Source organism: Nuphar pumila, chromosome 9 (assembly GCF_984573655.1).
Source record: "Nuphar pumila chromosome 9, dmNupPumi1.hap1.1, whole genome shotgun sequence".
Classification (NCBI taxonomy): domain Eukaryota; kingdom Viridiplantae; phylum Streptophyta; class Magnoliopsida; order Nymphaeales; family Nymphaeaceae; genus Nuphar; species Nuphar pumila.
Window position 1 is genome coordinate 30295267 of NC_143257.1, and position 19379 is coordinate 30314645.

At 37.5% G+C, this 19379-nt stretch overlaps 1 protein-coding gene across 1 annotated transcript in view; it reads left to right on the top strand.

The window, feature by feature from the left end:
* The first annotated feature begins 1342 nt into the window (after window positions 1-1342).
* DXPS3 (1-deoxy-D-xylulose 5-phosphate synthase 3) overlaps window positions 1343-19379 on the top strand; it is a 140665-nt gene continuing 122628 nt past the window's right edge. Inside the window, exon 1 of the mRNA XM_090017636.1 lies at window positions 1343-1734. Within this exon, the coding sequence (XP_089873762.1) occupies window positions 1564-1734 (171 nt within the window). The 5' untranslated portion in view covers window positions 1343-1563. The remainder of the gene's footprint in view (window positions 1735-19379) is intronic.

Sequence of the window (19379 nt, forward strand, 5' to 3'; positions counted from 1 at the left end):
ATCATTGCTGCTTCAAACGTATAAATCGTTGTATAAATCGCACCCTTCATAAGTACATATCGTTGTAACATTTTTGCTTCCTAAGTAAACATCATAGTATGATTTAGCAAACTTAAGTACAAATCATGGTAACTTCATAAATCATAAATACACATGACCACTGGTTCAAGCGTATAAATCGTTGATGCATCGAACATACAAAGCGCTCCTTCAAACGTACAAATCGTTGTAGAAATCAAACCCTTCATAAGTACATATCGTTGTAAATCACAAATCACTACTGCATTAAATGTATAAATCATTGCTGCTTAAAATATATAAATCATGAATCATAAATCGTAAATTGCTACTGCTTTAAACGTATAAATCATTGTTGCATCGAACAAATCGCTATTGTATTAAATGTATAACTCTTTGTTAATTTCAAACTTACAAATCATTGTAGAAATTTAGCCTTCATAAGTACATATCGTTCCCTTTCACGACTCTTGTTTCAGTATGAAAATATGTGTTATTTAGCAAATATAGTACAACTACTTGTAAGATTTAACATTCAGATTTATAAATCGATTTGTTTAAATAATGAAAACTTACACAAAACTCACCTTCTAGAACACAATTTTGCTAATCCGACAGTGGAGGAGAAACACCTAGAAGGTAGATGAAGACGATGGTGGCAACAATGCTCCGACTACGTTCCGATGACAGCAGACGACGGTAAAGGGTTCTTCGGCAGCAACAGACGACAGTAAAAGACTGTGTCGTCAAAAGAAGCTCCTGTTATAGTAGATGGTGCGTCATCACAGGGTGATCCAGAACGTTTAGGGTGACATCTTGTGAGAAGCTTCTGTTAAAGCAGATGAGTTTACTCTTTAAGGCGAATACAATGACGATTTTAACTCTTTTTGGCAAGAGGATATTTTTATTTTTTACTCGAAATATTGTTTTATGTCGCTGATGAGAAATGATACTTAAGTATTTGCAAACTCTGGCGAGAAAATATTTTTATCCTTTACTCAAAACATCATTTTATAACGCTAATGGCGAGAAAGAGGATACTAAGTGATGCATACGCACGGGAAACGAGCCCCCACGTGCTTACATAAGTGACACTCATTCAGACTTGAGAACATGCAATTCCGGGAAAGTAGATCCGGTCATGTTGAACATGAGTGTTTTTTTGCTCATGCCGACATCATGGCCGTCTATTTGCATTTTGGATGAATGCCACGTGGTTTTGTTGACTTTTGAGCTTTTTTAAATGCAAATCGGATGGCCACGATGTCGGCATGAGCAAAATCGCTCATGCTCAGCATGACCTGATCCACTTCCCAATTCCGGGGAAGGGAGGGGACATATAACCTCCTTGCCTGGGCTACCCTTACTACGTACAATTGCTGCAACAACTCTCTCTCTCTCCGAAAATTCTGATTGCTTTCTTGGGTTCCTGAACTCTCATTTCTTAACCCTTTCTATTTCATCGTGTTGAACGAAGAGGGGCATTTTCCTTTTCCTTTTTCTTGGTTCTTTAATGTTGGAGAAATTTCCTTTGGTTTTTGAGAAATGGGTTGTGCTGTTTTCGATTGCCCAACTCTAAACGGTGCTCCACTGCATGCAAGGCTCGATTATTCGCCTCCTACAGCGTGCTCCTTTCATGTTCATCACCCCTTCAGGAAGAGGCCGTCCCTCGAACTCAGAAAATTCTCGGATGCCGTTCTCTTTTCTTCTTCCCAGGTGCATAGTCGGAACTGTTATTTGCATCGCTTCCCCGTTATCGTTTCTATGGTTTTCGTTGGCAATGACTTCTCGGTGCTTTAGGACTTTTACGTAGATGTCATGAATTTGATTCTTCTGGTGCCTTATTCTTTCCATAGTTTTATTCATTTATGTATTTGTATGCGATGTTTGATACGTGTGATGCATCTTCTTGATCGATGGTGTGCGTTCAATACTGGTCTACCTTTAAATTGTACTTTCATCCTGGTGACCTGAAGCGTACTCTTTAAGATACTAAGTGTAGATTTGACAAAGTACGGAAACAAATTTTGAGACCGAGAACGAAACAGGAAGTTGAGAATCAAGATTCATGACAACTGATTGGAAGAGAGACTAAGAAAACTGAAGATGATAAAGGCCTACTATATCAAGCATCCTTGTTTCTGCATCTCTATATTTTCGTGACATTTAAATCTTGTCATATAAGCGCAAGCATACAAGTGAGATCCACATGCACTTGGCCATCCCATTTCATCTGAACTTGCTATCATGTGTGCCGATAATGTTTGAGTGCCAAAACCAACTGTTAAATGCATTATCTTCTCGTCTGTCATTGCTTACCAATTCGAAGGGAAATTACTAAGTACGAAGGTTTGAATAGCTAAACCGTAAAACATAGAAAGAGTAGATGGACATCGCCTTATCAACAAGCTGATAACAAGAGCGTGAACTAAGAAGCACTGAATTGATCATAGATGTGCAATGAAAATAACAAATTAAAGATTAGTACGTGGGGAAGATAATTTTGTGATCCACCTCTCTGCTGCCGAGGGAGGTTAGATAAATCACTATCCAATAATCATGAAATGCTTTTGAGATAGGGATTAAGTAACAGAAGGTTGAAGTTCAGCATAACTAAATTGGGAAGCTTAGGGTTATGAAAGAGTTGATTTAAGTTCCTTCCACCTACCATTAGCCGCCTGGTGATATAAATTAAAAGCGAAAAATACTAGATATAATTTCCAATTTGTGAAGGCTTCTTTGAAGATGAATGAGTTTAATGCCCTTTTCTTATGAAATTTCATATAAAAAATCTTTTTAAATAAAATTTCTTCAGCAGGAATATGGTGGTCTGGTTATGCAAATTTTTGAAGTTTCTCAATGACAATTTAGTTATTTGGCATATATGATGAAATGCCAATAAGGTTGGCAAATCATGCTTAAAGTTCCTTTGTTTTGTGGACTCAGGTGTCAGCGACTATGTCATAGGGCTACTCCAACAATGGCATTTCCTGTGGCCTTGTGACATAGGTCAGTGACATTGGTGGAAAGTTTGTGGAAACAATGTTTGAAGCTTCTCTCTGTCTTTCTTTACTTTCAAAAAGCAAGGAGGAGGGGATTAGAGGAGAAAACAGTGGATATAGCAGATAAAAAGTTTGCTTCCTCCTCCTACTACCAATTCCTAGTCTAGTCTCGTGCAGGCATGTTATATTTTTCCATCTCCTTATTGCATTATATATCTCAACACTCATCCCTGTTCACATGTCCAGATGTCAACTTTTTATACATAAATTTGAGCTGGCTTCTCTACCTTGCCGTCATCTATGATGAATGAAAACCGTTGCATATTTTGTGTTATAATTGGGCAACATTTTTGATTATCACTTATAGGTGACACCTTAAAAATCTGAAGGTAAACCAAGTTTGCGAAAGAGGAAATCAGAATCGAGAAGTAATATGGAATGTGGAAGTGAGAAATGAGTGGTTTATGAGTGCATCTGAAGCAGGAATTGGAAGAAAGAAGTGTGTAAAAAAAGGAACTAAAACAGAAGTGAAAAAGAAACATAGAAGAAAGAAAGAAACAAAGAAGCAAAGAAGCAAAGAAAGAGGAAAGAGTCAGGTATAGAAGAAAAAAGAGAGATTGGCAAATTGCACACTTGAGTCCTTGAAGATCAAATCTCTAACACTATGAAAATTTGAGGGTAAATCCTTGCTTTAGAAAGAAAATAGCATAATACTTGAGAAAGAGGAAAACCACCATCAAATCTTTTGACCCCTTGAATTTCTCTTATTAGTGCAGAGTGGCATGATGTGATTTTATTATAATCTCAAATACTAAATAGGGTATGTTGCAAACAGGTCTTAGATAATCAAAGTTTCATATTTGCCATCCATAATAGTGGCACAAATATTACAAAATTGCCCATGTAGCTGATATGTGTCAAAGTTACGACATTTCCTTTGGCAGTGATCCTTAACATTCTTTGCACCCTTTCTCCAAGGTTAATGACTTGCATAGAATTTAGCAAAAAATTACACTAAAGAAAGCTGCCAGTTGCAGCCCTCTCCTTTATTCCAAGCTTGATTGGTATAGATAATGCAAAGTGTCCTACCAATGGCTTGTGTGCATGCGTGTCTATATTCAATGTTCTATTATGGGATTTGAAAGCTTGAGCACTGACACTTCTTTGTTTGTTCTCCAGAAAGAGGGGACAATTTTATATGTTCTTGTTTATGTTGATGATATTCTAGTCATCAGGAACTCTTCTGTTGCTATTAGTCATCTCATTAAGTGCCTAAGCAGAGAATTTGCCCTAAAAGATTTAGGGGAACTGCATTACTTCTTAGGTATTGAAGCTATTAAAGCTGAACAAGGGTTACTGTTGTCTCAAAAGAAATATGCTCTTTGTCTTTTAGAGAAGTCAAACTTGTCTGGTGCAAAACCTATAACATCACCCTTATCAACTTCAGGTGCTCTTTCTGCCAATTTAGGAGAACCTTTTCAGGATCTGACTCAGTATTGCAGTATTGTGGGAGCTCTACAGTATCTCACACTCACTTGACCAGTTCTCTCATTTGCAATGAACAAGGTGTTTCAATTTATGCAGTCACCCACAGTTGACCATTGGGCAACAGTAAAACGTATCTTGAGGTAGGTGAAACACACTATTCACTTTGGTCTCCTGGTTGGACTTGTCTCATAGTTCAGTTTAGAAGCTTATTCAGATACAGACCGGGCAGGATGCCCTGATGATCGAAAATCCACCAGTGGCTACGTTGTCAATCTCAGTTCCAACATTCTGTCTTGGATCTCAAAGAAACAAAATACCGTAGCTTGTTCCAGTTTTGAAGTCGAATATAGGCCAGTTGCAAATGCTGATGTAGAGCTCCTCTGGATCCAATTTCTTTTGAAAAAACTTGGAGTCAAGCACAACATTCCCCCAATGATGTGGTGTGACAATGTCAGCGCCACCTACATGGTAGCACACCCTATTCTTCATCAGCACAACAAGCACGTAGAGATTGATGTGCATTTCGTTCGTGATCGTATTCCCAAAAACTTTGGGAGTTTGGATAGTCACCCTGGTCATCTCACTTCCCATTCAAAAAAGTTGGAGAGAAGAGGAAAGTTCCTAGAAATCCAGAACTTCCCAAATGTGAAGTTGTTGAGTTCAACAAGATTACTAAATTCCCCAAGTAGGATTCAAAGGAGTCCAATTGTAACAAGAATTTTACAAGTTGTATTCATTGTATATTTAATGAAACCCCTCCCTCTAAAAGTCGTTGAGAGAGGGAGTGTAACACCCCAAAATTTTAACCCGAAAATTCAAGAGATTTTTTTTCTTTTAAAACAACGAAAACAAACTTTTCTTTGGGTTAAACATTCTGAGCGGGTTACAATACGATCAATCATCGTACTGAATTAAAATGTGAATAACATTCACTATTAAAACTTAATTCAGTTTCAATAATTCAAAATTTACATCAGAGTCTTTTCAATCCAAAATAACAAAATTGTTTTTTCAAAACTATCTCCGGAAAAGGAAAAGACTCGCTCTCGACGTCGCCCAAACATTCTGCATCTGCTCCGCAGTTGCTTATCATACTTCACTTGAAACCTATAAAACGGGTCAGACTCATGAAAACCTGGTAGGAATTATCAATACAGGTAAACCGAAACCAATATACATGAGACATACTATCGTGCATTCAAATAGGTAAGCATCCATCTCAGGTAAATGAAAAACAATGTACATAATTATATTTCAATAAACTTACACAATGATCCAAACATTTATCTATTCAAATATGCATATCATCGCAAGAATATCATTAATAAGCAATTAAAATCTTATGCATGAGCAGTTAAGGATGCATGCACTTACCATTGTAGAACGAGCGACCATATATGCATGAGTGACTTCATTATCTTTAATCAGATTTTTCTTTTTAAATGATGCATGCTATGACTAACTAAATTCACAATTAATTTAAGTTCTCACTTTTTAGTCCCGTGGGTATGACACAGGCATAAACCTGGATCATGGCCATGGCGCAGGTAGTGTATTCATACAATTCTGGCTTTGGACCTGGCAGAACACCTTTCACCAGTCCCGGGTGATGGACGACCGTTATCGAGAAAGAGCTCCCAACACCACCAACCTTGATGCATCAGACTTTCACTCATGAGTTTCGTAACCATCCACCCCGTAGTCTATTGTGGAGGCTTCTTCTATTTTCGTGGCTGGAAATGAGCAACCTTCCATGATAAAAAACAATATCCACGATGCCAATCGTACTACTTACCCTCTCCTTGTAAGCATTAGACTTTAGTGTCACATGGTTAACCTCTTTGATTTATGAGGTCTATACAGTTCACAATACAAATCTAATTAAAGATTCAGGTCTCCTTCCAGGCTCATGGATGCACAGTTGCAATGCCAATCATTAGTCATGCACAATTGCATATTTTTAACATTTCAAATTTTAAATACTCATTCATCAATAGGCATTGACCATATACAATTATATGCATCCATTGACATTCTCATTCAATGCATGTTTCATTTAATTCGATCACAATATACAATAAAACATATTTGTGCAGTGAGCACCTTATTCAGCTCATGCCCCCATTTGGGCATTCAACACCAGCAAAAAATCAGTGTTATAATTGCATTTACAGTTTCAATAATTTTGGATCAAACAGAAGTTCGAAAACCATTAATGCATTGTATTCACTGTTATTCCGGTCCTTAGCCGGTTCAGGACTCGCTGAGTCCCCAAACACCTTTTGTTACGATTATCACAGTACTGTGTACAGTGTGAGAACATAGCTCAGTTTTTGGCAGAATGTAGGAAATTCCGTCAGCTTTCCGATGCCACAAACCGCTAGTAAAAATTCCTCCGAATGAGAGAGATACGACCCTTTAACGGTTGGGTTGCATCAAGGATCTGCTTTAAGCCCTTTCCTATTTGCGATAGTGATGGATGAGCTTACGAGATCAATTCAAGAAAATGTACCGTGGTGTATGTTGTTTGCTGATGATATTGTTTTGATTGATGAGTCTAGAGCTGGGGTTAATGCTAAGTTAGAATTATGGAGACAGACATTGGAAGCTAGAGGTTTTAAGTTGAGTAAGAGTAAGACTGAATATATGGAATGTCGGTTTAGTAAGCAACGAAGTAGTGATGGGAGTGTAGTGAAGCTTGGTGAGCAAGATATACCGGTGAATGATTATTTCAAATATTTGGGATCCATCATTCAAAAGTATGGAGAAATTGATGGAGATGTAAATCATAGGATAAAGGTTGGGTGGATGAAATGGAAAAGTGCTACTGGAGTGCTGTGCGATCGTAGAATGCCATTGCGGTTGAAGGGAAAGTTTTATAGGACGACTATTAGACCCGCTTTACTATATGGTACGGAATGTTGGGCTGCCAAGAGACATCATATTCAAAAAATGAGTGTAGCTGAGATGCGGATGCTTAGATGGATGTGTGGAAATACAATAAAAGATAAGATTCAGAACGAAGAGATACGTAAGAAGGTAGGTGTTGCACCCATTGAAAATAAGATGCGAGAGAATCGTTTACGGTGGTTTGGACATATTCGGCGAAGGCCTAATGATGCTCCAGTTAGAAGGTTGGAGAAATGGGAAAATATATTAGTTAAAAGAGGTCGGGGTAGGCCTAGGAAGACTTGGATGGAGATGATAGGAAAGGATATGAATGCTTTGAACCTCACCGAGGACATGGCGTTGGATAGAAATGATTGGAGGAAAAGGATTCATGTGGAAGACCCAAAATGAATTTCTTTTTTGGTTCATATCGCTGACCCCAATTGTTTTGGGATGAAGGCGTAGTTGTTGTTGTTGTTGTTGTTGTTGTTGTTGAGAGAGATACGACCGGTTTAGTGTTCGCCTATACATTTTTGTTTCGACTGTCACTATTTTGTGCATAGTCTGAGAACAAAGCCCAAAATTTCACAGATTATGTGAAATTTTGTTAGCTTTCCAACACAACAAATTATTCGTAAAAACGGGAGAGATACAAATGATTTACCGGACGGTGCGAGGTCGGTTATGCATAATAGCGGGTTATATGCATTCAGGTGAATAGAAACAGGCAAACCAAATTGAGTTTTCTATTATTTTTTACTAATCCGCATGTCATACATGATTAAAATAATCCAGACATTAATCATACTAATTTTCTCACGAATAGACCACATTTCTACAACCATTAAACCAGAAAAATGATCTGTCATCCCGAAAACTATGTCCTCATAAAAGTTTTCGGGATTTTTCATAACCATATGCATTTATTTTGCACAACAATTATTTTATATTTCAAGTTTTCTTTTACTGATAGCATAATTCACAATTGAGAGAATTGACAACATGAATATCTGTTCTTTTCATGGGAAATAAGTACACAACCCGCAGTGAATCCAAAATCCCCGAATTACCGGTTTTCCCAAAAATCGAGCTGTATAAACCCATGAGTCTTATTTATTTATTTATTTTTTGTTGGGATTTATATGAACAACAATCCACCGTCTGATATGTTGCTCGAGTACACAAGCATATATACCAACATGCATACATGTGAGTTTTCTTCTTGAGACAAATTCATTTTTTGTGCGTTTTCCACAAAAACATATGTGCAAGAGTTCTCTCTTTTTTTTTCTTTTTGAACTCAGCCTGTGTACACCCATGACTACCAAGTAATCATTGACAAAAACACTTTGCATTGGTTCAGCAAACAAGAACAGTAACACTTGCACTTTCGTTCCCGGATGTACACGACAGACGTGTGTAGGGTAGGAACAACAAATCAGCGATTGTTGACGCACAACTATTATGAGCCCCTAAAGAAAAACCCTTTGTGTGCTTGTGTGTAGGCAACAAGAGATTTTGGAAATAGGTGTACGTAAAGAGTCCTCTAACTATGTGTGCACTATGGTTATTTGCAGAAAATTTAATTTATCCAGCATAACTAATTAATCATCATCTAATTAATTACTTATCGCATACGAACCTCGTTTTGAGTGTGTATATACTCAACAGTTTACAGAACATATAAACACCGTTGTGCAGGGGACTCATACGGCCTTGTGCACAGCATAGGAGCCCTGCGAGCAGATGCACCTCTGTTCAATTGCACACACAGCGGGTGCATGTCACGAGGGTTTGTACTGATTTGTGTGTTCCTGCACACAGTAGGTGCGCAGAGGAACAGACGTAGGACCGTGCATCCCTCTGTTACATATAATATTTTGAAACCTCTACATATTGCTATCATACAAATAATTTTTTTTTGAAACAACCGATCAGTCCTGGAGTAATGGACTGATACGGTTCAATTTATGGGGTGTACTTCTGTCCAACCTTAGTCTTTGAGTTTTCCCCAACCCGTTTTGGCAAAAATTCTTCTAAATACCGAAATTGAAGTCTTTTTACAAAATCGGTTTCGGTACTTACGAAATCGAGACCTATATAAGTCTCAACGGAGTTAGGACTGATATAAGATTCTCATATCGACGTATTGCCCGAAGTATGCTTGTGCATACTGATCCTAATCTATGAGTATCGGTTTAGAACCCCTACCTCAAATCGTCAGAATCGTCGGATGCGAACGCCAAAACTAGATGGTCTTGGCTCGAACTGAACACCACCTCTGGACTAAGGCTTTACCTCCGGTCAACACGTCTTCAATGGAGTCTCAAACCTCCAAATTAGTGTGGGGGGAAGAAGGAGATGAAATGAGAGGTTTGGAGAGAAGAGAGAGAAAGTAACAAGAATAAAAAGGCAAAATAGGAGGGGCATGTGCACCCTCTCTTCTTATATAGGTTTTGATTTTTTTTCCCAACCTCATAAAGTTTCCTTTCTCTCAACCAAATTCCAGCCCAAACCTTCTCTTAAAATGTATCTCCTAAATTCGTTGATGTAAATATAAATATATATACTTATATACCTAGAGATACATATACATATAAATATTTATATGTATATGTATCTCTATTTATATAGATATGTATATTTATATATTTTTCTTTTTTGATTACCCGATAAGGGTATAATTGTAATTTCACCTTTTGCGCATATTCCATTTGGAATATGTTGTATCTTTTTTCCTTTTATTTTTTCTATCTTTTTTTATTTTTTATTCTTTTCCTTTTTTCCTAAAAGGTGCATTGGGGGTCCCCCAAGAGAGTCGTTGGGGGCCCCCAACGGTCACAAATGTGACCGTTGGGGGCTCCCCAACGACTCCCTTGGGAGCCCCCTTGCACCTACTCCTTCTTGTATAAATAGGGGTGTTCCCCTCTTGTTTTCCCTAAGCTTGTAAGTCTCAAGCATTTGGTTCTTTCTATAAAATACATGCCATTGTGCATGTTTATTATTTTTACGCTTTTGCGTACTTTGTTCAAGTGTTATGAGAGTGCCTTTGTGCACATCTTTTCTATATTATTTGTGCTCGTATGCGCATTGTCTTTTCATAGACAATTTTACATGGTATCAGAGCAAGGTTGATTATTGAAGATCGTGAGATTCTCTATTTTCGAGTGCCTCGAAAAACATGCCTTCCGATCTTTGAAGTTTGAAGTGGTGGATCTTTCTTCTCAAATATTTTAGAAGAAACTTGTGCAAAGTTGGTGTTGGAAATATTGTGTTGGTACGCTTTTTTCCTCTACCTCTTTACTCTCTAATGGGCGAAAAAGAGTCCCATTTTGCTCTTGGTTTCAAATTAAATGGGTCCAACTATCATGTTTGAGCCGGAAATATGGAGGCTCATATAAAAGGGAAGGGCCTATGGGGATATGTACTTGGCACAATTCCGGAACCGGAACCCAAGATTACCGTGGTAAATGGAAGCGAAATCAAGATTCTTGAGGGAGAAGAAACAACCAAAGCCCTTGAAGAATACTCCAAGAAGCACGATGAATGGGAAATGAAGAATTTCAAAATTCTTTCATGGTTTTTCTCATCTGTGGAAACCAAGATTAATGCCAACATTATCAAATTCAAAAAGACATCGGAAGCTTGACATTATCTTGAAAAAATGTACACATCAAGGGATCTCTCTCATAAGTATTACCTTCAAAAGAAGGCTATCTCCCTTACTCAAGGTGAAATGACGATTAGGGAATACTTTGCCGATCTTTCCTCTATTTGGGATGAGCTTGCAATGCTTGAACCAAAATGGAGTGGAGAGGCAATTGAGCTCCGTCACAAGCAACTTGAAGAAGCTCGGTTCTTCAACTTTTTGAATGGGCTAAGGCCCGAATTTGAGCAAATAAGGTCATCTCTTCTCTCCTCCTTTTCTCCCCCTTCTCTTGAAGATGTTGTCACCAAATTAAGTGGTGAAGAGACTCGTATGAATTTATGTAAACAAGGATCGAATGTTCTTGCGGTTCCTTGTAGTATTGAAGAAAATAGTGAGGTTAATGCCGTATCAAGACCCGGAAACAATGTAAGAACCTATCGTCCCCCTCACTTTAAATTTCAAAATCAAGGAGAAAATGGTGGACAAAGAGGGAAAAAGGGGCTATAGCAAAACTATGTCATTTTTGTAAAGAACGGGGGCATATCAAACCTGTTTGTCCCAAATGGAAGAAGCTCCTAGCCATGGCTACCACTGGTGTACCACAGAAAGAGGAGGCATCTTCAAGTGGGACCCTCTCTATAAATCAAATAGTGGAAGCTCTTCAACCTCTCCTCAAAGGATCTACCTCCGGTGCGGCCGTATCCACTTCTTCTTCTCCAGGTAAAATCTCTTGGCTTTTGGACTCCGGTGCATCCTTTCATATGTCCCCAAACATTTTTTCACTCTCCGATTACTCAAAAAATGGTTCCCCATCTTTTGTCTCCACTGCGGATGGAACCTCTCTTGAAATTAAAGGAATAGGTAATTTTGAAACTCAAGAGTTTTTTATTCAAAAAATCAGATTTATACCTAAACTAAACTTAAATCTTCTCTCTGTTTCTCAACTCACGGACTATGGCTGCGATATTAAATTCTCTTGTGATAAATGTTTAATACATGATCGTCAGTCCGGGAAATTGATTGGGGAAGGCTTTACAAGAGGAGATTTATATTATATGGAATCTCTTCAAATTCCAAAAGTTTTGTGTAATGTTGCCCGACATAAAGATATAAATGTATGACACAAAAGACTTGGTCATCCTAATATCACCAAGTTATCATATTTACATTTCGCAAAAGACCTATGTAAAAGCTCTTTTTCTTGTAATGACTGTATTCTTGGAAAAATGCGAAGTTTACATTTTGAGCAAAGAACTATGTTCTCTTCTAAAACTTTCGAAATTGTCCATTCGGATGTTTGGGGACCTGCACCTGTTGTTTCAAAAGGAGGCTTTTCCTATTACGTAATATTTGTGGATGACTTTTCCAGATATTCGTGGATATATTTTCTTAAGTTTAAACATGAAGTGTTTTCATGTTTTAAAAATTTTCATTCAATGATTAAGAACCAATTCAGTAGTAACATAAAGATTTTTAGAAGTGACTCTGGAGGAGAATATCTCTCCAATCAATTTAAGGTATATCTCGAGGATCACGGTATTGTTCACCAAAGGTCCTGTCCTAAAACGCCTCAACAGAATGGGTTGGCTGAAAGAAAACATAGACATATTATCGAGACTACTAGGACTCTCCTTATATCTCAAAATATTCCTAAATTTTTTTGGGCTGAAGCAGCTCTTGCTTCTGTTTATTTGATAAATCGCTTACCATCTAGGTTATTAGGTAAAATATCTCCCTTTGAGGTATTACATAAGCTTGAACCTGATTATAGTAGGTTAAGAGTCTTTGGATGTAAGTGTTTCATACTTACGGATAAGAATGACAAGCTTTCTCCCAAGGCTATTCCTTGTGCTTTTCTTGATTATTTCGAAACTCAAAAAAGTTTTCGTTGTTACGACCTTCGAGATGATAAACTATATGTCTCTAGAAATGTAACTTTTTTAGAAAATGAGGGTGATTTTGAAAAAAATGTTTCTCAACAAGAAAATTTTGATTACTCCTTCTTATTCGACTTATTGTCTAGTAATGATGACATATCTAGTGATGATGATGTATCATTAAACCATGATGAGGAAAATGATGAAGATATTGGTGAACATAATTCACTCAATGATCCAGAAAGTAGAGTTCCAAGTGAGCCTATAACCTACTCTCGTAGAAACCAAGACACCTTTAGAAGTGCTGTTCATCAATATAGTGAGCTTTCCACCTCTCTTGGCCATAGAAGATCTGAAAGGAATAGAAGACCTCCAACTCGTTTTGTCTCTTTTGATTCTTTTTCACCCCGATATAGGGCTTGTATAAGTGCCATTCACTCTTATTTTGAACCAAAAAATTTTGAAGAAGCTAAAAAATGTATAGAATGGCAAGAAGCCATGCAAAGTGAACTTAATGCTCTTAAAAGGGCAGAAACTTGAGATTTCCAAACTCTACCTATAGGAAAGAAAACTATAGGCTGTCGATGGGTCTTTAAAGTTAAAACTAAGAGCAACGGTTCTCTAGAAAGGTATAAAGCTCGCTTAGTTGCTAAAGGGTATGGGCAAGAGTATGGAATTGATTACGAAGGAACCTTTGCCCCTGTAGCTCGAATGGTTACCGTTAGGTGTCTTATTACTATTGCATCTATTAAAAATTGGAACATATTTCAAATGGATGTTAAAAATGCCTTCTTAAATGGTGATCTCAACGAAGAAGTATATATGGATGCCCCACCAGGCATGATAATTCCTAAAGATAAAGTTCTTCGTCTTCGAAAGGCTCTCTATGGTTTAAAGCAGGCTCCCAAAGCCTGGTATGACAGGTTTACCAGTGTAATGCTGGAAAATGGTTTTTCCTCATGTTATACTGACACTGCTTTGTTTACTAGAAAATCTAATGCAGGGATTGTAATCTTGTTGCTCTACGTTGATGATATGTTAATTACAGGAGATGATGTTCAAGGAGTCAAGGGTATTAAGTCTGTCTTGACTTCAAAATTTGAGATGTCAGACTTAGGGTTTCTGACATATTTTCTTGGAATTGAGGTTGCCTATTCGCAACGTGGTTATTTTCTATCTTAGTCTAAACTTGCTTGCGAGATTATTGACAGGTCAGGTATTTCTGATGACAAAGTATGTGAAACTCCTGAAGTTGTGGGAGCAAAAATGAAGATTGACGACGGTGTTCCTCTAACCGATCTTACTCCTTACAGGCAGTTGGTAGGCTCTTTAATGTATCTTAGCATTACTCGACCCGATTTGTCACATGCTATACACATCGCCAGCCAGTTTCAGCACGTTCCTACAACCGTTCATATGAGTGCTGTGCTTCGCATCATCAGATACTTAAAGGGAACTGTGAATAAGAGAGTATTCCTATCTTCTTCTTCTGAATTGAAATTGCTTGCTTATACTGACTCAGATTGGGGAGGTGACCCTAGTAACCGTCACTCCACCACTAGTTTCTGTGTTTTCTTAGGTGAGTCTTTGATCTCATGGCGATGTAAAAAGCAACAGAAGGTCTCCCTATCATCCACTGAAGCCGAATATAGAGCCATGACATCTACCACCATCGAAATTGTATGGATTCGACGTCTTTTGAAAGATATGAGAGTATTTATCAAAGAACCAACAAAGCTGTGCTGTGACAACAAAAGTGCAATTTATATTGCCAAGAATCACACTTTTCACGAGCGAACAAAGCATATAGAGATGGATTGCCATTATGTCAGAGAAGAATACTTGAAGAAGGTCATTGATCTACCATACGTAACGTCTGAGTATCAACTTGCCGACTTCTTCACCAAAGCTCTAAGTTCGCCCAGATTTCATTTCCTCCTTGGTAAACTTGCGGTTATCACACCGTAAGTTTGAGGGGGGTGTTAAAATGTATCTCCTAAATTCGTTGATGTAAATATAAATATATATACTTATATACCTAGAGATACATATACATATAAATATTTATATGTATATGTATCTCTATTTATAGAAATATGTATATTTATATATTTTTCTTTTTTGATTACTCGATAAGGGTATAATTGTAATTTCACCTTTTGCACATATTCCATTTGGAATATGTTGTATCTTTTTTCCTTTTATTTTTTGTAACTTTTTTTATTTTTTATTCTTTTCCTTTTTTCCTAAAAGGTGCATTGGGGGTCCCCCAAGAGAGTCGTTGGGGGCCCCCAACGGTCACAAATGTGACCGTTGGGGGCTCCCCAACGACTCCCTTGGGAGCCCCCTTGCACCTCCTCCTTCTTGTATAAATAGGGGTGTTCCCCTCTTGTTTTCCCTAAGCTTGTGAGTCTCAAGCATTTGGTTCTTTCAATAAAATACATGCCATTGTGCATGTTTATTATTTTTACGCTTTTGCGTACTTTGTTCAAGTGTTGTGAGAGTGCCTTCGTGCACATCTTTTCTATATTATTTGTGCTCGTATGCGTATTGTCTTTTCATAGACAATTTTACACCTTCCTCCTACAATTTCCTAAAAATCCTAAACTTAATTAACTCCTTAGTAAATTTAGGCAAGATTTAAAATTATTATCTTAAAGAATCTAGGAGAGTCTTATTCTTGTATGGGCTTCCCTCATGAAGAGGTTCCAACCATAGTCAAGGGGGGCCACTAGGACGATCACCCCCTTAGCTTACTTAATAATTCTCAAAGGTAAGCTAACATGGCTTGCTTGTTTGGCAAGCCATTAACTTGTTTATATTTTTTTTTCTATTCTTTCTTTCTTTCTTTCCTTTTCATACTCACTATATACTTAATATATGCTATTTTTTTTTTTCTTATTTGACAGTCCCACCTAGAATATTCTAGGATGGGATGCCCCCCTTGGAGGGATTTCTCATTTTTTGGAAACTTTTGACTTAGTTTCCCTTTTGCTAGGTTTTTAGAAAGTTTAAAAATCTCTTATTATTATTTTTCAAACTTTAAGAATGAAAATTTTAACTTCATGTGCCACCTAGGATTAGGTGCCACATAGGATGAGGTGCCACATAGGTTGGGCCCCATAGCGGACGCCCCACCTATGGACCTCTACTAAATTATAAAGCTTATTTAATTTGCAAATTTTCATTCCATAATAAAATTTAATTTACTAATTAACCTTATTTGATATTTTGGATTTCAAATTCATAAACCTAAATTCAAATTTATTGAAATTACATAACATACTTATTAAATTATCCTAAATTCGTCCGAAATCATATTCGATTTTACTTCGACGAAATTTACCAATTATTTTATTAAATTCCCTAGGAAGACATGGATGGAGGTGATAAGAAAGGATATGAATGCTTTGAACCTCACCGAGGACATGACATTGGATAGAAATGAATGGAGGAGAAGGATTCATGTGGAAGACCCATAATGATTTTCTTTGTTGGTTCATATCGCCGACCCCAATTGTTTTGGGATGAAGGCGTAGTTGTTGTTGTTGTTGTATTTTATTAAATTCCCTCTTTTGCATAAATTCAATTATGAATGCGAATTTCACTAAAATCAACTTGAATCAATTTTAATTTTTCATAAGATACTTCTTATCATTTATCTTAGGCTACTTTTCATTTTTACGCTCTTTTTTTGTAAAATTCATCATTAATATTATTTTATTCACTGAAAATACCTTGAAGAATCACAGTTATTACATCCCAATTCAATTTAAATTCCAAGTTCAATTTGGACAAGGATTCAAATTATTGTATAAATCAAACTTGAATTGACATTAAATTAAATCTTAATTTAGATTCGAATCAAACCTAAACCCAATTAGAATATCCACGATTCATTTATTAAATCCAAATCTGAATTTAAATTCCAGAAATTAAAATCAAAATTTAGTGGGACTCCAAATTCAAGTACACACTCAATTCGAATCCTGACTAACTTAAAACTTGTTGAGATTAGGTGGTTTTAAGTTTAAGTCTTCTTAGATTAGAGGTTATTTGAAATTTTAATTTAATGATGGACTTAGATGTAATTTATTCTTTTTGGCCTCTCTCTATTTAACATAGAGAGTAGCCCTAATAACAAGTTAACGAGTTTTCTATTGTGCAACCGACTCTCTCTCTTTTTCTCTCTCTCTCTCTCTTTACCCAGGTGTCTGCGCATCACATCTTCCTTCTACATGGTATCAGAGCTTTTGATCTCGGGAGCATGATCAATAGGGATTGATCTTCACCAACGAAAAAAAATATATTGAAATCAGGTTTGCTGTTTTTTTTGTGTAAGATCTGATAACAGATCTGGGATTTGACCCAGATCTGTCATCAGATCTAAGGGAGCAGATGTGGAGCCGTAACCCTTGAGCTCCTCAGTTTGGAGTATTTTTTTTCTTCTGCCGTGATTTTTTTTTCCCGTGATTTCCTGCTGTTTGGGAGCAACAACAATCTCATTTCCTGTGCTGTTGCGTGTGATCGAGATTCATTTCATGTGCTGTTGCGTGTGATCGAGATATGACTGATATTCTTATTGGTTGTCGAGCTTTATATGTTTGGGAGCAACAGTTGTCGTGATTCCTTTTCTGCGCCTGCATATTATCGTTGGTCGTGATTCCCTGGATTTTAGTTGGTTGTTTTATTTCAGAATATGGATTTCAGCAGTCGTGATTCCCTGTTGTGTCGTGGTTTTTTTTTAACATGCGTGCTGTGAAAGAAGCATGTTAGTTTCAGTTGTCTTTCTGTCGTGGAAACAACAGACGTAATCTTTCTGTCGTGGAAACAACAGGCGTGATTCCCTGCTGTGTTGGAAAATATCTCTGTTTGTGGGCTGCTGTTCTTTCTGTCGTGGAAACAGCAGGCGTGATTCCCTGCTGTGTTGGAAAATTCTTCCTGCTTGTGGGTTGATGTTCTTTACTGGTTGTCATATTGCCTGACGCGTGATTATAACACTTGCTGTTCAAGTGAGGTAATCTGATTTTTTTTTGCTGAAATAGAATTACATCTTCAGTATGGCTGAAACTTCGAAATGTGATTCCAAAATTGAACATATTGGGAAGTATAAGGCTTTTACCAATCCCTTCTCGTACGACTCTTCTGTAAGGTTGAATGAAACCAACCATGCCAGGTGGTCTAGAACTTTTATGATGTCGGTATCTGGACATCGTAGAAAACATATTTTGTTGGAAGACGAACCCACTGAAAAATTGGGAAAATATGTTACTTGGGATGAAGATAAAGACATAGTTATGTCATGGATCATGAATACTGTCGAACCCCATATTGCAGATGGATTAATTTACTATAATACAACCAAACTGATGTGGGACAATCTTCGAGATACGTACTCACAAGAGACTAATGTGAGTGGTATCCTGCAAGTCGAACAGAAGATATATAATTTACAGCAAGGAGATCAAACCTTGGCCCAGTACTATGCCTCTGTCAAAGCTGCGTTTGAAAGACTTAATGCTCACAGGCCTCTTTGTTGCTCGAAGCAAAAGGATCATCAAGAACAAACTATGGTTGCTCGCTTTCTTACAGGTCTCTCTTCAGAATTTTCTGTTGCAAAAGTCCAAATGTTGACTGGATCAGATGTACCTACTCTTGCTGATGCATACAATCGTCTGAGTAGACTTGCGATCTCTCTTCCACAATCTCAGCCTGTGACTCAGTCATCTGCTCTTGTTGTCTCATCTGGTTATGGGTGTGGAAATATTCAGAATATCAGAGGACGAGGTATGGGAGGCAGAGGAAAGCTTCAATGTACATTCTGTGGAAAATCTGGACATTTAGAAGATCGTTGCTGGGATAAGCATGGTCGGCCAACCTCTTCTTCATCAAAGTCATATGCTCCTAAAGCAAATGTTACTACTCTCGAGGCAACAAATGTACATGATAATATCTCTGCAAGTGACCGTAGTATCACCCTCAGTCGTGCTGAATATGATGAGCTGATAGCTCTTCGTCCTTTGAGTTCCACTCTTCCTGTAGCTGGTGTTGCCTACTCAACAGGAAATCATCTTCATCCGACTGACAGTAAGTGGATTATTGACTCTGGTGCATCCAGACACTTGTGTGAAAATTCACTTGTTTTTTCAGATCTAAAGGATATTACTGTTCATCGAGGCGTCTCATTAGCCGATGAGAGTTCCTCCCCGGTTGTTGGTCAGGGAAATATTTCTATATCCTCCTCCTTACAGTTGAAAAATGTTCTTCATGCTCCAAACTTTCCTCAAAGTTTACTCTCTGTTAGTTGTCTTACAAAAGAACAAAATTGTAGAGTAATATTTGATCCGATGGGTTGTCATTTTCAGGATTTGCTGACGGGGAAGAAGATTACTGGAGGCTATAAAGAAAATGGAGTCTACTACCTACATCATCCAGTGGGTAATGTTCATGCTGCAG